This window comes from Leopardus geoffroyi, chromosome B3 (genome assembly GCF_018350155.1).
Source record: "Leopardus geoffroyi isolate Oge1 chromosome B3, O.geoffroyi_Oge1_pat1.0, whole genome shotgun sequence".
Lineage (NCBI taxonomy): Eukaryota > Metazoa > Chordata > Mammalia > Carnivora > Felidae > Leopardus > Leopardus geoffroyi.
The window spans coordinates 20,803,692-20,823,431 of NC_059337.1; the positions used below are offsets into that span (position 1 = coordinate 20,803,692).

General features: G+C 35.8%; 1 protein-coding gene across 4 annotated transcripts in view; it reads left to right on the top strand.

Annotated features, from left to right (window-relative positions):
* FAM189A1 (family with sequence similarity 189 member A1) overlaps positions 1–19,740 on the top strand; it is a 466,939-nt gene that overhangs the window by 325,550 nt on the left and 121,649 nt on the right. For all 4 annotated transcript variants that reach the window (XM_045448858.1, XM_045448859.1, XM_045448860.1 and 1 more), the window contains exon 3: positions 7,189–7,299. In XM_045448858.1, coding sequence (XP_045304814.1) covers positions 7,189–7,299 — 111 coding nt within the window. The remainder of the gene's footprint in view (positions 1–7,188; positions 7,300–19,740) is intronic.

Sequence of the window (19,740 nt, forward strand, 5' to 3'; positions counted from 1 at the left end):
GAATGAAGTTGGATCCTTACCTTACACTGTATATAAAAAATAGCTTACAGTGGATTAGAGACCCAAACATAAGCACTAATAATATATAACTCTTAGAATAAAACATAGAAATCTTTATGACATTGGATTTGGCAATGATTTTTTGGATATGGCAAGCAACAAAGCAAAAATAAATAAATGGGACTTTATCAAAATTTAAAACTTTTGTGCATCAAAGGAAAATCAACAGAGTGAAAAAGCCCTCAGAATGAGAGAAAATTTTTGAAAATCACATATATGATAGAGGATTAATATCTAAAATGTATAAAATTAGTATTCAGAATATATAAAGAACTCTCACAACTCAATAACCCCACATAAATCACCCCAAGTAACCCAGTTGCAACAATGGACAAAGGACCTGAATGTATACCTCCAAAGACTTCCAAAGAAGATATGCAAATGACAAGCACCTGAAAAGATGCTCAATATCACTAATCAATTAGGAAGATGTAAACCAAACCACATAAGGTACCATTTCACATCTATTTGAATGACTTTTATTAAAAAAAACAGAAAATACAAGTGTTGATGAGAATGTGGGGGAAAAGCAGAACCTTTGCACATTGTGCATTGGAATGTAAAATGGTTGTAGCCATTCTGGAAAACAGTATGGTGTTCTCTCAAAAAATTAAACATATAATTACCATATATGATCTAGCACTTCCACATCTGGGTATATATCCAAAAGAACTGAAAGCAGTCACTTGAACAGATATTTGTACACCTATATTTATAGTAGCATCATTTACAATAGCCAAAAGTGGAAGTAACCCAATTGTCCTATGGCAGATGAAAAGGTAAAGGAAATGTGGTATATGCATAGAATACAGTGTTGCTCAGCCTTAAAAATAGAAGGAGGGGTGCCTGGGTGGCTCAGTTGGTTGAGTGACCGATTGCAGCTCATCATGATCTCACCATTTGTGAGCTCGAGCCCTGCATCAGGCTCTCTGCCGTCAGCGTGAAACCTGCGTCAGATCTTGTCTCCCTCTCTCTCTCTGCCCCTCCCCTACTCATGGGCAGGTGCTCTGCTCTCTCTCTTTCAAAAATAAATAAACATTAAAAACAAAAAAGGAAATTCTGACATGTGCTACCATGTGGATGAAACTTGAAGACGTTATGCTAAGTGAAATAAGCAAAACACAAAAGAAAAAATTCTGTATGATCCCACTTATATGAGATCCCTAGAGTGGTCACATTCATAAAGATAGAATGCAAAACAATGGTTGCCAGGTTCTGAGAGGAAGAGTGAATGAGGAGTTATTGTTTAACGAGTATGGAGTTTCAGTCTGGGAAGATGAAAAAGATCTGGAGATGGACGGTGGTGATGGCTGCACAACGATATGAACTTAATGCCACTGAACTGTATGCCAAAAAATCATTAAAATGGTACATTTCATGTTATGTACACTTAATCACAATAAAATAAATAATTAAAGCATGGTAAATTTTTTTGGTATGTGTTTTACTGCCATTTTTTAAAAGAGTAAACATGAAAAAAAATCTGTTTTGTTTTTTTTTTTTTTTTACCTTCCTAGCATCATCTATATAGTTGAGCACTTCCTGTGTCTCAAAATAGCCTCTTTTCTTGGCTTCTGTGTAGATTGCTGTCCCAATGTTTTCAATAATAATTTTTGAGCTCAATTTTGAAACTTTTCAGGCCAGTTTATCTATAAATGATTTGAATGATATTATGGTACTGTTGTGACATCTAATATAGAAAATTAATGCTGACCCATTCTGTGAAGTTAAACCTTCCCAGGGGATGCTGTAAGAGTCCATAGCTACTAGAATCATTGCAGAAATATTATTAACATGAACTTGAAATATTTCCTAAATTAACAAAACATCCTCTTTTTTTTCTATCCTGTATGTGTATTTTAAAGGAAAAATAGGGGTGCCTGGATGGCTCAGTCGGTTCGGCGACCGACTTCGGCTCAGGTCATGATCTCATGACTTGTGAGTTCAAGCCCCGTGTCGGGCTCTGTGCTGACAGGTCAGAGCCTGGAGCCTGCTTCAGATTCTGTGTCTTCCTCTCTCTCCTCTCCTTCTCCCACCTTGTGTTCTATCAAAAATAAATAAATATTAAAAAAAATTTTTAAGGAAAAATAAATTTTGCTACATTTGATGGAAATATATATACTACATTTATGGGTAATGAATGGCAATAATGATTTTTTTTTATATTTAATTTAGCCAAAACTTTTTAGGTACTAATAAAATATTAAGAATTTTTCACTTTTATATATTGCTGGTAGGGATGAAAAATGGTACCACTTCTGTGTTGGAGAGTTTGGCAGTGTCTAGCAAAATTAAATATTTATCTTTTGATGCAACAACCCTACTTCTAAGAATATATCCCAAAGTCATACTGCAATCATTTAAAAGACGTATGAGGAAAGACATTCCCTGCTCATGGATTGGAAAAATAAATATTGTCAAAATGTCAATACTACCCAAAGCTATCTACACATTCAATGCAATCCCAATCAAAATGGCACCAGCATTCTTCTCGAAGCTAGAACAAGCAATCCTAAAATTCATATGGAACCACAAAAGGCCCCGAATAGCCAAAGGAATTTTGAAGAAGAAGACCAAAGCAGGAGGCATCACAATCCCAGACTTTAGCCTCTACTACAAAGCTGTCATCATCAAGACAGCATGGTATTGGCGCAAAAACAGACACATAGACCAATGGAATAGAATAGAAACCCCAGAACTAGACCCACAAACGTATGGTCAACTCATCTTTGACAAAGCAGGAAAGAACATCCAATGGAAAAAAGACAGCCTCTTTAACAAATGGTGCTGGGAGAATTGGACAGCAACATGCAGAAGGTTGAAACTAGACCACTTTCTCACACCATTCACAAAAATAAACTCAAAATGGATAAAGGACCTGAATGTGAGACAGGAAACCATCAAAACCTTAGAGGAGAAAGCAGGAAAAGACCTCTCTGACCTCAGCCGTAGCAATCTCTTACTCGACACATCCCCAAAGGCAAGGGAATTAAAAGCAAAAGTGAATTACTGGGACCTTATGAAGATAAAAAGCTTCGGCACAGCAAAGGAAACAACCAACAAAACTAAAAGGCAACCAATGGAATGGGAAAAGATATTTGCAAATGACATATCGGACAAAGGGCTAGTATCCAAAATCTATAAAGAGCTCACCAAACTCCACACCCGAAAAACAAATAACCCAGTGAAGAAATGGGCAGAAAACATGAATAGACACTTCTCTAAAGAAGACATCCGGATGGCCAACAGGCACATGAAAAGATGTTCAGTGTCGCTCCTTATCAGGGAAATACAAATCAAAACCACACTCAGGTATCACCTCACGCCAGTCAGAGTGGCCAAAATGAACAAATCAGGAGACTCTAGATGCTGGCGAGGATGTGGAGAAACGGGAACCCTCTTGCACTGTTGGTGGGAATGCAAATTGGTGCAGCCGCTCTGGAAAGCAGTGTGGAGGTTCCTCAGAAAATTAAAAATAGACCTACCCTATGACCCAGCAATAGCACTGCTAGGAATTTATCCAAGGGATACAGGAGTACTGATGCATAGGGGCACTTGTACCCCAATGTTCATAGCAGCACTCTCAACAATAGCCAAATTATGGAAAGAGCCTAAATGTCCATCAACTGATGAATGGATAAAGAAATTGTGGTTTATATACACAATGGAATACTACGTGGCAATGAGAAAAAATGAAATATGGCCTTTTGTAGCAACGTGGATGGAACTGGAGAGTGTGATGCTAAGTGAAATAAGCCATACAGAGAAAGACAGATACCATATGGTTTCACTCTTATGTGGATCCTGAGAAACTTAACAGGAACCCATGGGGGAGGGGGAGGAAAAAAGAAAAAAAAAAAAAAAAAAGAGGTTAGAGTGGGAGAGAGCCAAAGCATAAGAGACTGTTAAAAACTGAGAACAAACTGAGGGTTGATGGGGGGTGGGAGGGAGGAGAGGGTGGGTGATGGGTATTGAGGAGGGCACCTTTTGGGATGAGCACTGGGTGTTTTATGGAAACCAATTTGACAATAAATTTCATATATTATTAAAAAAAAAAAAAAAGACGTATGAATATGGCTGTTTATTGCAACACTATAGTAAAAAATAAAAGACCAAAACAACTCAAATGTCCATCAATAGGAACCTGGTTGAATAAACCGTGGTATATCTGAGCAATGAAGTACTAAACAACTATAAGAAGGAATAAGTATTTCTATGTATGCCTATTTTTTTTAAATTTTTTTTTCAACGTTTATTTATTTTTGGGACAGAGAGAGACAGGGCATGAACGGGGGAGGGGCAGAGAGAGAGGGAGACACAGAATCAGAAACAGGCTCCAGGCTCTGAGCCATCAGCCCAGAGCCCGACGCGGGGCTCGAACTCACGGACCGCGAGATCGTGACCTGGCTGAAGTCGGACGCTCAACCGACTGCGCCACCCAGGCGCCCCTCTATGTATGCCTATTAAGTGTTCTTCACTGTACTGGGTCAAAAAAAAAAAGTAGATAGAGAAAATATTTATAGTATGCTATTATTTATTTACCTTTACTGAAAACCAAATAATGGAAGGATTAAATTTAAAAATAAACGGTTACCTATAGAAGAAAAGAGGGGGAACATAATGGAGATGATAGAATAAAAACTAGACTTTTTTGAGACTTCTTTTATGGATATGACTTCGGAATCCTTTTATACAATTCCAAACAAAGCTAAACTTAAAAAAATCCCTAACAATAAAAAATGAAACCAATGAATCTGGGTTCCCAGTCAGTAGCATAACCACACATAAAGGAACCATGGTGACTCTATCACACCATAATTTGACTATTTTTTCTGGGTACAATCTACTCTAAGGATAGAAAGAAAAATCTTAAACTGTTTTCAATAATCATGTTTTTGGTGCTAGTATTAGCATTGTTATTTTGAGACTGTTGTGTGGATATCACGAGATTAAATCAGATGGATAATTGTAATGAGAAATAAGGTTTTTGTCATGGCTGAAAGGAAATAGAGATATCAGGTTGATAGAATTAAGAAAAAACCCCGTAGTTTTGAATTTGAATCAGAGACATTAGTATGATCTTATAATATATTGTATCTAACAACTGAAAATATTTAAAACTATGACCAAGTGGCAAGGACACTTCTGGCATGAAGAGTGTGGTATCTAAATACCATTCTCAATGAAAGGAACCAAGACGTACTGTAGAAATTGTTGATTCCAGGTCTGGGGCAGGGGATACGTATGATGATTCTGGAACATATTGTCATAGCTTTCTTGAAAGCAGGAAAACTTTCAAAGTCTACTAGAATTGTGTCAACTTGATTTGACTCTATCTTGTTAATGACTCCAGCGAATGAAATATATCAAATTTGTTTGTTTTGGGCTCATAACAAATCAAACACACACAACCCCTAAACAAACAGTACCTTTGGAGGATGCCAAGGACCGACTAATTTTTTTAATAAACATATATCAAAGATTATATTTGACTCGTTATTTAATGAGGGAACCAGTAAAACTAACAACCAGTTCCAAGGAGAATTCAAGCTATGTGCACACATAGGCCATCAGCAATGCTGAAATAAATTTACAAATAGATGTGAAAGTGGTCAGCACCCATGGGATGGTGATCATTGCATTCTACCAGACGAAATTCATTTATATTTATATTATCAAAAATAATTTACATTACTAGTCTTATTCTGTAATTTAGAGTTGTAAAATAGCTTAAAGACAATGAAAGGCACAAATAACTCAAAAGAGTGTACTAGACGGGATATCCAGTATTTTTTTCCCATTTCAAAGTCTTTAACAAGTTTTCGTGACACTCTCTCCCCTTTTGATCATATTAATATTAAAGATTATTCTTGATTACAAGAAAAATTGTGTTTAAAGTTTTGTTTCATTAGAGTTAGCCTGATTATTTACATAGGTGCAGCAAGAATATTAACTAACCATTATAGGCCCAAGTTTATTTAGTAAATATAGCACCATATCAACTAATTATTTTGAAATCTGGAAAATAAAGAATTGAACATGCATCCTGGTTTTCCTATATGAACTGTACTCTAGAGTGACAAAACAATTGATGAGGAAAAGTATTCTATATACTGATCCCTGGGAATAAAGAAAGAAGAAATGATGGCATTATAGATAGCGTTTTGGAAACACTAACAATTTAATGATCTAAGCAATCATTAAGAATGGCTGCCAACATCATAGACACATTATTTGCCTTCTATTAGTCTGAATGTTATCAAATCTCTGTGTGTAACCACCAAATTACAAGATATCCAGAGGATATGGAAATTTTAACTAATAGGAGGAGACAATCAGCAAAGTTAGGCTGTAGAAAACTCTATGGGACAAATCAACTGGTTTCTTCAATAACTTTCTTGGAAGAAAAAAATACAATGGAGGGGAAAACCCATAAATTAAAAAAAAATATCTTAAGATTTAGAACAATTAGTTTCACTATATGGAACTCCTTTGTATCCTGTGTAAACTGATTCAAAATAAGATAATTAAGGAAACTTGAACTGTGAACATTTGATATTAATGAATGATTAATTTTTCTAGAGGTGATGACATTATTTTGGTTATGTTTTCAAAACCAATCTTATTTTAGAAATATTCACTGCCATATTTAAGGATGAAATCATACAGTGTCTGATATTTACTGCAAAGTAATCTAGAGTGGAGAGGGTATAAATGAAATGCAACAGACCATTTGGTTAGTTGTTGAGTCTGGGTGATAGGTATGTGGGACTTGATTAAACTGTCTTCTCTGGTTTTGCATCAGTGGGAAGTTTTCCACAAAGAAGTTAAAAGAAATAAATTTAAAGGCCTTATAAACAAACTTCTTCCATTGGTTTTCTTTAGTAATTTCTAACTTGTTATTTTCAAGACTGTATAAAACTATTTTGTAGTTTTATAGTATTTTCAAGTTCAGGCTCTAAGATATTTTACAATGTAATTCAAATTAAAAAATAATACTGCCCTTTAAAAAATATAACTGTTATTCATACAGTTTTTTGATCAACTGAAAGCTTTTTTAAAGCCAAATCACTTTTCCTTCAAACTTCTCCAAGTGAATAATCAATTTTTTGTTTGGTTTGTTTCCAGATAACCTTTTTCATGCTGCTCTCTGCAGTGTGCGTAATGCTGAATTTGGCTGGTTCAATTCTCTCCTGTCAGAATGCTCAGCTAGTCAACTCCCTAGAAGGCTGTCAGTTGGTGAGTAATGAAATGCAAAACTTTTGATAAAGGTCATAGGCTTTGATTTTACCTGAAAGTAATTTTAAAGATAAATTTTGTTATATCCTTGGATTTATTGTGATATTTTATAATTGTGTAAGGAATTTAAGTTGACTCATTTCTAAAAACTACCTTAAATTAAAAGCTGTCCTCCTTGTAAATCAGTTACGAATAGGATATTTTTAAGGATCACAGTGTAATGCTGTTTTAGAACAAGTGTCTTTAGTAATGATTATATTTTGGCATTTGTTGCATTGATTTTTATTTCCACTGAATTTTTAAAAAATCAATTTTACAAGTCAATCTTAAGTGCTAAGATACATGTAAGCTTGATAATGGGTGCTAGTTCACAGTTTTTTCAATTAAAAAAGTGGATTATCTTTTAGGAATAGATCTAGGAAACTTGTAGACAGTGTGCTGTGTACATTGTAGGGGATCAATAGATGGTTTGTTAGCTAGAACCTTCATTCTGTATCATGAGTTAGCTCCTGGTACGGTAATATGTGCTTCTGGGTGGGGCAGAAATCGAAGTGTATCCAGTCACATTCAGTAAGGGTATAGTTTGACTCCCGATGTGACCATGGCTGCTGGATGCGAACCATTGGTATTTGTTTACTTACCTTGGAGACAACACAGGTCTACCTTTTAGAGCCATTCTCCTCCACAGCTGCCTGTGTACGTGCTGGGCCCATGGTGATTATTTCTGGGAGGTCAGGGGCTATACTGAATTACCTAAAGCTTTTCTGTAGCAAGGCCGTGCTTACTTTTCCTGTGGCCATGCTGTTTGTGTTGGAAGGAACAGCTGTTGCAAAGTGCTGCTCTCTACAGTTCTTAGCAGCAATACTAGAAGGACTAGTGTAAGTTGGCACAGTTTCGATACAGAGGCACCTACTGAGTTTCCAAAACTAACTGTGAGAGCTTCATCTTGCTATTTTCTGTTCAGTATGGCCTAGACCACCTTGATCAGGTTTCACCCCAATATGATGTACAGAGTATCCCTTGGTATGATGCAGTGTTGCTTGTGACTAAGAAATGATAAAACGTGGAGTGCCTCCACCATCAGAAAGGGTCTCTTGCCAGCTTGCATCCATAACTGGGTCAGCCTCTTTATTCCTAAATATAGGGTGCTGTGAATATGATAACATCTGGCAACTGACAAGAGACTGCCCATTTTTCCTCTGATCCCCATTTTTCAATGCAAGGTCTTGTGTTTGGGAGACAGTGTTTGGGGTGATGAGACGTGCATGGAAGTCTATATCAAGCAGAAGGCCCACACCTAGTGTCCCATCTCAAAAGGCTGACTCCTGTGGGTCTTAATCCCAGACCCCATTTTCCTACATCACAAGCAGCATGAAAGGATAGAACAGGTAGATTTGGTTTCCTTTATTCCTTTCTGTCTTCAGTACCCCCCTGAATAAATTTAATGGACATCATGTACACTCATGCACTTTCACATACATCTTGGTTATATAGCACTGTGGAATCATCAATATTTATCTGACTTTAGAGCTTAATCCTAAGCATCGCTCTGCCCTGGCTCATACATGGCAGGTAATTCCTGAATGAGATCAGTGTACCTGCTTACTGAAATGCAGTGTGTATAGTGGAGAGAGTAGTGGATTTGGAATCAGCAAACCAGGATCAAAGTCATGGCTTCATAACTGACTACTTATATGACTTAGGACAAATCACTTTCCCTGTATCAGCTTCTCTTTCCTGTTATGTGTGGGTATTACCTTCCCTGAGCTTTTCATGAGATATTTAATAAAATAGAATGTATAAAACACATAAAAAGTATACTTCTTATTAAAAATGTATAATTATAATATATAATTACTATATATAAAATATATAATTATAATATATAATTACTATAGAAAATTAATAATAACTATAGAAAACTTAGAAAAACAAAATACACTTGTCACCCTAAATCCAGTCTTTCCAGTCTTTTCTGTGTATATGTGTGTATGTGTATGTATTGTGCATATGTACTTGTATACATATGTGTGTGTATTTAATGTACATTTAAATGTGCTATACTCTTCATGGAGCTTCGTGATTTGGTTTTTTATTGATTGTGAACATTATTTCATGCTTTAAATTTTTTCTACAACTTTACTTCTAGTGGCTGCTCGGTATGAATGAATATAGCATTATTTATTTAACCAGTCTCTCTCTGCTTTTCTCATGTATGAAGTTTGCCATTATCTTTAAAGCTTTTGTTACATATTGACCTACTGCCTTCTAAAAGAGTTTACCAATTTATAATCCCAATTTATGAGAATGCTTTTCTTCCCACACCCTTCCCAGCCCTGAAAATTGTTACTTTTTAAAATTTATGCTAATTTGAAATGACATCATTGCTTTAATTTGAATTCCTTTAATAAGATTGACGTTTATTTATAATTGTATATATGTAAGTTTATATATGTACATGCATATATGCAATTATATATGTGTGTATACACACCATTTATATTTCTTGTTCAGTGAGTCGACTGTGACCTTTACCCATTTTTAGAAGTATTTATATTAGTGATTTGTAAGAACTCTTTATATATGTAATTGTATAATTCATTTATTTTATAACTGTACATACATATATATATGTGTGCATGTACATACATGTAATTTTATATGTATATAATTTATATTTCCTCTATGAATTGACTGGGGCCTTTACCCATTTTTAGATTTAACTATCTTATTGATTTTTAAGAGAGTCTTACATTTTGAGTCCTACAGCTTGTATTGGTCAAATGTATTTCCTGGATTGTTAGTTGCCTTTTATGTTTAGTGTATTTAAATCTATGAATGTTTTCCTTTGTGATCTTATCTTGGAACCAATAAAAAGACATTCTTCCCAATATCATGTACTACCCCCCCCCCCTTTTTAAATATAGTTACCTCTTTTATATTCTGGAATTTGTTTAATGAATTTAGCTATTTTCCCCAAATGAGTAGCTAACTTTCCTAAAATGATTCCCTGAGTAATCTAATAATTTCCTGATTATTTGAAATGCAACCTAAATTCTAAGAGTCCTTTGGTGGCAAGCTACAAAAACTGACAAAGCCATAGGCTACTTATTGCAAAGACGATAGAACCTATAACCAAGAGAATTAAAGATTAGGCTTGGGAACTGGCTGGTTCCAGGGAAGCTTCTGTGGATGCAGAAGCCCGTCCCAGACCGGCTACAGACACCCTGAACTCACCGGGGTTTTGTTCTGCACAAGTGAACAATTCCAGTGCTTTATAATCTCTGTCCCATTTACTCTAGAGTCAGAACCCAGAGAGAGAAAGCATTTGATAGGCATTTCTGTCAAGACAGAAATCTATGAAACTGTTCCACTAAACTGAATCCAAGGCAATTTAAGAGGTAATTCCCAAAAATGAATTTAGGTGCTATTAGGAAGGGTAGGGAGTAGGAGGAGGCAAGAAATGTATGGTAGGTGGTCAAAAAACAGCCAATATCTACTCTACCAGCATTATCATATATATGTACACATACACGTAGATACTAGTGTCTATTTGCGTATAATAGAATTTTTCATTCTAATCTCCTCCTATGTCCGTTTATTTATATTCCAAACAATATTACTTTAATTACACACACACACACACACACACACACACACACACACACACACACACAAGAACTTGTAGGGCAAGCCCTACCCCCACTGGCCTTCCAGACTTTAACCTGCTTCTTAAAAAATATTCTTACCTATTCTTAAAAGTTTAGTCTTCCAGATGAGTTTAAATTTTTTTTGGTCAAGACTCAAAAGGAATATATTTAAGAGTTGAATTGGAATCACATTAAAATCATAGATTGTCTTGGGGTAGAATTGACATGTTAACATACCATGTTTTCCCATTCAGGAACATTGTGTGTGTTTTGGTTTATCCAAATTGTTTTAAAAATCCTCTACCGCAGTTTTTGTTTTCCTTTAGGATATCTAGTATATTTCCATATCTGTATGTATGTTTGTCTTTTTCCTCTGCATAATTAAAAATTAACTATTTTCTCTGCATACATATAGTAAAATATAAATATAGAATATAAATATATATATTTATATATTCTAAATTTCTTTTCTATTCCAAACTCCCACCTCCTTCCAGAAAGTTTTTGGTAGCCAGACATTTTGTATGCTTATTTTGTATATTATCATTTTTACACACATGCAAAGTCTATTCTATAAATCATTATTCACACTGCTTTTGTCAGCCAGCCATGTAACTTGGCAACACATTGTATAACAGCACTTGGAGATCTTCCCAGCTGTTAAATAGAGAGCAGCAGAGAATTCCACTGGATAGATGGATGCAGGATGACTTATTCAACCGCCACTTAATGAAGGACAGGTTAGGGGTGTTTCTAATGTTTTGCTAAAACAAACATGGCAGAGAGCACCCTTTGTGCACATTCCTTACTCAACAAATAGAGAGTGGTTATTATCGCTGCTGTGGGGACCAGACTAGAGTAAAAGGTACCGTGGCCAACCAGAGAGGAATATGCAAGTAGATCTCGAGAAGAAATTACTAACAGACAAAGTATAAGAACTTTCAGACAAAGTTATAAGAACTCACTTTAAATTTAGAATGTTATTCCTACTTTAACCTCCGAAGATGGGACACTGGACTCTTGCCAACAGTATATGACTGTGCCCGATCATCCAGATGCATGCAAACTTCTGTATGTCATCAGAGATTTTTTAGTCTTTGCCAATCTGATAAAAATGTAAGATCTTAATCTGTAATTTGGATCTCTGTAATTAAAAGCAAAGTTGAGCATCTTTTACGTTTGTTTAGAAGTTATTTCTTTAGGGGCACCTGGGTGGCTCAGTTAAGTGTCCACTCTTGATTTTGACTCAGGTCATGATCTCACAGTTGGTGAGATCAAGCCCCATATTGGGCTCTGTGCTGACAGTGTGGAGCCTGCTTGGGATTCTCTCCCTCTCTCTCTGCTCCGCTCCTACTCTCTCTCTCTCAAATAAATAGACTTTTTTAAAAAGTTATTTCTTTATTTGCTACCTGCCAGTTAATTTTTATTGTCTATTCTACTGTCATGTTGTTGCTGTTCACAATTGAATTGTAAGTGTACTTTCTATATTAAGGAAACTGCCCATTTTTATATGTGTTGCAGGTATATATTTTTCATAGTTTTTTATTCATTTCTTGAATTTTTTTGGTATTCTTGTGTGGAAATTTCATACACTCAAATTTCTTTTATTCGTTTATATATTTACCCTTAATGATTTCTGGTTTATATGTTTTGCCTAGAAAAGCTTTTCCTGCTCCAAAATTATAAATAGTTTTTCCATTTTCCTTCCAGAATTTTAGGGTTTCGTTTTTTAAATATTTGTCTGTTTCATTAATCTTAGATTTATTTTGCTATAAATATCATTATAAAATATTTTTTAAAAATAATATCATTAAAAAAACACATGTGGACGTTCCATATTTCCTTAAAATTTTAGTGCTAGATATTTTAAATACCTTGTTGCTCTGGTGGGTGCATTTTTAAAATTTATTGTTTCATATTAAAAGAAGACCCTAGTGGTGTATAAGACTTTCAGTGATTTTTTTATTATTTACATTTAATGGTATGTGACACTGAATGTACAATTGAGTCTTTGATCCATAGTTTGTCAGAAGAAATAATTATAATATTGTCTCTGCTTTCCAGCGTTTTAGTTGTTTTTTTATCCTGTCTACTTATTTTGTTTAAAATTATCAAAATAACATTAGATATTAATGGTGATTCATCATTTACTTTTTGTTCCTGAATATAATGATTCACTGTCAAACATGGTACTGAGCTATAGTTTCAGATAGCTTTTTTGTAATGTTAAGGTGATAAAATTCTATTCATATTTTACTGAGAGTCTTTTAAAAATAAAAATGGAGGTTAAATTTTATAAAGTTCTTTTGACATCTGTTAAGATTATATATTTTTTATTTTGATCCATTGGTGTGGTAGATTACATTAATACTCTCAAGATTAAGCTACATGGAACATAATTGGAATGAAATCCCCATAGTCTTTTAAAATATTATTGGATTCTGTCTGCTGATATTTTATTTATGATTTTTCATTTGTATTCATAAATGTAATTAATTTGTAGTTTTCATTTGTCTCCTACCCTTCCATACTTTGTTTCATGATTATAAGTAATTTTTTATAAAAATTAGTTGAATAAATGAAATCTAAGGAATTTTCTGTTCCTTGATGAATATTGATACTCAAATGTATAATTCTCTGGGTCCAGCACTGTTTCATAAAATAGTTATTTAATGTAATTTTCTATTTCACCTTTTTTTCTATTTCTTTCTAAGCTTTTGACAATGTCTGTATTATTAACATTTTTTCATTGTATTGGCCTTTCCACATTTATTAATATGAAGTAATGCAGCGAATTGTCTCAAAAATATCTCTTGTAACATTATGTTCTTATTCCTTTTATGTGTATTCATTCTGCTTTAAATTTTCTATTTCTCTTCCTTTCTTGTTATATTTTTCCAGAAATATATCTATTTTATTTATTTGATGATTCAAACTACCAAAGAAATGAAATTTTGAAAAATTTCAAAACTACAGAAGTATAAAAAGTCCTCTTTAATACCTCTTTAATGCCCTCCATAAGGGCATGTACCCTTATGGAAGTTTCTATATGTAAAATCGAGAAATAGCCTCAGATCTAGTCCTTCTTTTTGACTCCTGCATTAGGTTCAATGGATGCAAGTTGTACCAGGCCCCAACCTACAAGGCACTTAAATGGTCTCTAACTTCTAATGTCATAGATAATCCTGGAGCTCATTGTCTTATAAATAACTCTGTGGACAAGTCTGTATGTATTTATGTAGGACATTTCCTAAAAGTTGGATTGATGGCCCGAAAGGTAAATGTATTAAAATTTTTGACTGGTAATGCCTTCCAGAAGGGTTACATTCATACACACTTCCATCTGCAGTCTGTGGGAATAAGTGTGCCCCACTCCTGTGCCAAAGTTACATACTACCAATGATGAAAACGTTTTCCAGTCTGAAGGATGAAGAAAGAGATCTCCTTATTTAATTTGCATACCCTGGTCATTAGGGAGGTTGAGCTTTTTTTTTTTTTTTTTTTTCAGAAGCAGAATTGAATGTACATTGGGAAAGATTCTCTCTTGTTTTCAGGTCTTTCATGCCTTGGGGAAAGTCTTACACCTTTGCCAAGTGCTTAAACATTTTGTATTAACTTTATTCCTGGTTTGCGTTTTTTTAGCTAATGTCAAGGGTATTTTTCATCATTTTTTAAATAAATGATTATTGCTGTAATATAGGAAAGCTATTGATTTTTTTAAATTAAAACTTTCATTTTGAGATAATAATGGATTTGTGAAAAGTTGCAAGAAATTATGCAGAAAATCTTGTAGGTTTTCCCAGCTTCCTGCATTGGTAGCATCTTACAGGGTTACTGACATTGATATAGTCAAGATTCAGAACATTTCTACCACTATGAAATTCCCTCATGTTGCTTTTTTATAGATATACTCACTTCCCTTCTACCCCTTCTCCCTCCTTAACCCTTGGCAGCCACTAGTCCACTAGAATACTCCATTTCTTTCTTTCTTTATTTTAGAGAGAGAGTGCATGAGTGAGGTAGAGGGTGGGAGAGAGAGAGAGAGAGAGAGAGAGAGAGAGAGAGAGAGAGAGAATCTCAAGTAAGCTGCATTCTCAGCACAGAGCCCAACTTGGGGCGTGATCCCACGACCCTGGGATCATGATCTGAGCCGAAATCAAGAGTCAGTCACTTAACTGACTGAGCCACCCAGGTGCCCCTCTGTTGTTTTTTTTTTTTTTTTTCAAAATGTTATGTAAGTGGAATCATACAATATTTAACCTTTAGAATTGGCTTTTTTTATTCAGCATAATCCTCTGGAGATTCACTCAGGTTCCTGCACAGACTAATAGTTTTTTCCAGTTTACTCCATAGAGCAGTATTCCACTACATGGATATGCCATCGTTTGTTTGACCATTTACCTGTGGAAGGACATCTGGACTAATTCCACTCTATTACAAATAAAGCTGCTATGAACATTCATGTAAAGTTTTTTGCGTGAACATAATTTTTCATTTCTCTGAGATAGATACCCAGGAATTGCTGGGTTGTGTATGGCAGGAGCATGCTTCTTTTTTTTTTTTTTTTTTTTTTTTTTTTTTTTGAGACACTGCCAAGCTGTTTTCCAGATTGCCAATATCATTTTACATTCCCACCAGCAGCGTACAAGAAGAGATCTAGTTTCTCTGCATCCTTGCTAGCATTGGTGTTGTCATTTTTTTTTTAACTTGAGCCATGGTATGGAGTGATGTCTCATGGTGCTTTTAATTTGTATTTCCCTGATGAATAATGATGATAAACAGCTCTTCCTGTGTTTCACTACCATCTGTATATCCTCTTTGGTGTAGCATCTGGTCATATTTCATATCTTTTCCCCAATTTTTTTAATACTATTGAGTTTTGAGAATTCTTTGTATTCTAGATCTAGTCATTTGTCAAAGATGTGCTTTGTGAGTTGTTTATCCCTATTTCATCCTCTTAATAGGGTCTTTGACAGAGCAAAAGTTTTTGATTTTGATGAAGTCTGATTTATCTATTTTTGCTTTTATGGAGCATGCTTTGGGTGTCAAGTGTAAGAATTCTTGACTTACCCCTAGATCTTACTAATTTTCTCATAAGCAGGGGCAGGAACTGCATTTCCCTGGTAGGCCTCTAATTATACCTGCCTGGCTGGGAAGAGTGGGGGTGCCTCACGACTGCTCCCCAGATGGCTTATACTGACAGGGGGTGGGAGAGGGCCTCATTATTACTGTGGGGTAGAAGCACAAGCTCTCTGTGTCGTTTCCCTCAACACTGTGGGTGGAGGGGAGCTTAGCCTTCATCTCCAAATATGGGATATATGAGGCAAAAAGAAAACCCAGGAAACTCATCGCTGTTCCCTTCCCTGGGTCCTGAGGTCCCTAACCAGTCTATGCTTTTCAGAGTGTTTTAATATACATTTTATATATAATATAGGGGTTTTGGGTTGTGTTTACAGAAATAAGAAAAGGTATATCTCTTATTTTCCAGAAGTAGAAATGCTATTGATTTTTCTTTTATACAACTTTTTTATTCACTCTAATAGTTTTTCCAATATATCTTTTTCATTTCCAGGTGGACTACCATATTTCTGTGAAAATAAGGGAAGGGTGTTGTCCATTTATTATGAATATTTATGTCCATATATTTTTTCTTGGCTTTTCACATTGATTGACATGGGTTTAAGTTGGCATTCAGTACCCTGCAACATAATATGCTTTTAATCTAACCACTGAGCATCATAGACACAGGGTAGGAGACATGGCAGAAAGAAGGGAGAGAGCATCTTCACACCATTAGGAGGTCCAACAGCTTAACTTGTTCATTAGCTACAAAACTGTTTACTGCTCTCACAGAAGAGGTTCAAGTATGCACAAGCTACTTGACTCAGAGAAGCCACAGCCTCTTTCCAGCAATTGATTTTTTGTTTGTTTGTTTTGTCTAACATTTATTCTTTTTTGACAGCCAGAGACAGAGCATAAGAGCAGGAGGGACAGAGAGAGGGAGACACAGAATCCAAAGCAGGCTCCAGGCTCTGAGCTATCAACGCAGAACCCAATGCGGGACTTGAACCCACAAACCATGAGATCCTGACCTAAGTCAAGGTCAGAAGCTTAACTGACTGAGCCACCCAGGTGCCCCTCCAGCAGTTGTTTTTAATCACACGTTTGTAGTCACAGAGTCCCAAGGCCTGCCTGCCAGAGTTCTCCTGATCAGGTGTCTCCCGAAGGGCAAATGAGGCAGACAGAGCATTTCCACATTGGTCTGTGGTGTCCAAGAAAGCCGTGACACCAGAAGTCAGAACTTTCAGGTCACTTTACCCCAAGTTAGTCTGGATCAGCCCAAACCCTATGTCACCTCCTACTCATGATGAGGATTTACAAGGGAAAAAGTTTGACTAATAAGAGACCTTTTTTATACCATGTTTTATTCCTGACTTTCACAGGTTTGAAAGTGAAAAGGGTTGACCTGAGAGGTCACCCTTTAGTGTAATGTTTGCTGTCAGCTTACGAGAAAGGTGCCCTTGATAACTTAACGGCACTTCTGTCTAGCCTGGCTGGCTAAGATTTTTATTTTAATCAAGAATTCATGTAAATTTTATCACCATCTTTCAACATCTGTGAAGCTGATCATACGACTTTCCTCTTTTAGCTTATTAATGTAGTGATTTGAATTAATAGGTTTTCTAATGCTGAACCAGCTTCCCATTATGGAAATAGGCCCTCCTTGGTCCAGGTGCTTTTAAGGCATACATATTATTCTGCATTCAAATTGCTAATATTTTATTTAAGAGCTGTATGCCTAAATTCATACATGGGATGACTTACGGTTTACCTTTGGTCATAGACTTGTCCAGTTTTTGTATTGGAATTAAGTATTGGATTGGAATGCTGTACTTGGAGGCATTTGGTTCGATCTGTGTTCTGAAATGGTTTAAATAACCAAGGAATTATTCAAATTTGTTACATCTTGGGGAGTTGATTTGGCTGCTTTTAAATTTTTTAATAGGGTCATTGTGTTATTTACATTTTCTTGGTAATTTTTGTTAATACATATCTTTCTAAAATTGTGTATTCCATCTGTTTTCTGATGTATTCTTATAAAACTATGGGTAATGTTCTTTTATAATTAAAACAGAACTGTTTAGCAAATCTGTAGATATAGAAAGTAGAATGATAGTTGCCTAGGGCTGGGGCCTTAAAGGAAAGTAGGGAGTTTGGGCAGAGCTTAAGGTTTATTTTTGGAGAGATAAAAATGTCCTAGAATGGATTGTGGTTGCACAACTCTGTCAAGATATTAAACACCAATGAATTGTAAACTTTTCTTGAATTGTATGTGATTTGTCCCTCAATAAGGCTGTTATAATTCTAAAAGTCTTTTGGTTGATATGTTTTCTCTGATTTCTTTTTTTTATAATGTTTATTTATTGAGAGAGAGAGAGAGAGAGAGAGAGAGAGAGAGAATGAGCAGGGGAGGAGCAGAGAGAGAGAGAGATTCCTAAGCAGGCTCCATGTTCAGTGCAGAGCCCAATGTGGGGCTCGATCTCACCACCTTGAGATTATGACCTGAGCCAAAATCAAGAGTCAGACACTTAACTGACTGAGCCACCCAGGGACTCCTATTTTCTCTGATTTCTAATGCCAAATTATATTTCCTCTCCCTTGATTTAAAGTTTTTTTTTAATGCTTATTTATCTATTTTGAGAGCATGCATGTGCACACCCCAGCGTGGGACAGAGAGAGAATTCCAAGCAGGCTCCAGTCCACACTTCCAGCACAGAGCCTGAAATGGGGATCAAACCCACAAACTGTAAGATCATGACCTGAGACAAAACCAATAGTCAAAGCTTAACCAACTGAGCCATCCAGTTGCCCCAAGTTTATCTTTTTTTTTTTTTTCAGTTGTTTTTCCTCAAAGACCCAGCTGCTCGTTTTGTTAATCAAGATGTGTTGTTTTGTTGACTGTGCTTTTTTTTAAGTATTAGCATTTTTTTTTCTTGAGAGAGAGAGAGAGAGAGAGAGAGCAGGGGGGAGCAAGACGGAGGGAGAAAGAGAATCCCAGGCACACTCCACACTCAGCACAGAGCCTGATGTGGGCTCTATCCCATGATGCTGGGATCATGACATTAGCCAAAATCACGACTTGGACTCTCAGTTGACTGAGCCACCAGGTGTCCCTACCATCTTTATTTTGTTAACCCCCTTCTGCTTTCCCAAGGAATATTATGTTTATTTTCTACCTTTTATACTTAAGTGCCAGGGGTACTACTGATAACCCAGTGCTCTCTCTGAGTTTCACTGAATTACAGTGAAATTGTAATTTCATCTTTGCTTTGCTATTTAAGCATTACTTAAATTTATGTTCTTAAGTTCTAGGTAGCTAGAGTTTCTTTCTTTCTTTTTTTTCTTTTTTTGCTGTTTTTTTCTTTTTACTGTTGATTTCCAATACTATTGCATGAGAACATGTGTTTTCTGAACATATATATGTATGTATGTATTTTCTCAGTGTGTAGGATTCAAAATTCATTCACACATTTTTGTGTGGAGAGCCTCTTAAGATATAAATTCAATCATGTGCTTTCCATCACACATAGGATGCTGTGCAGAGAGCCCTCCTTGTGGCCTGTGAGCTCTTTGATGTGACCCCTCCTGCTTCCTATTCCTTTGGAGCCCTCCTGCCCCACTCCTCCTCCATGGAGCCTCTTGTGATGCCAACTCCCCAGCTTCCCACTCTTCCCCTAGGCCTCCCGCATTTCTCCATACTCCTACAGCCTCCTGTGGTGGTCCTTAACAT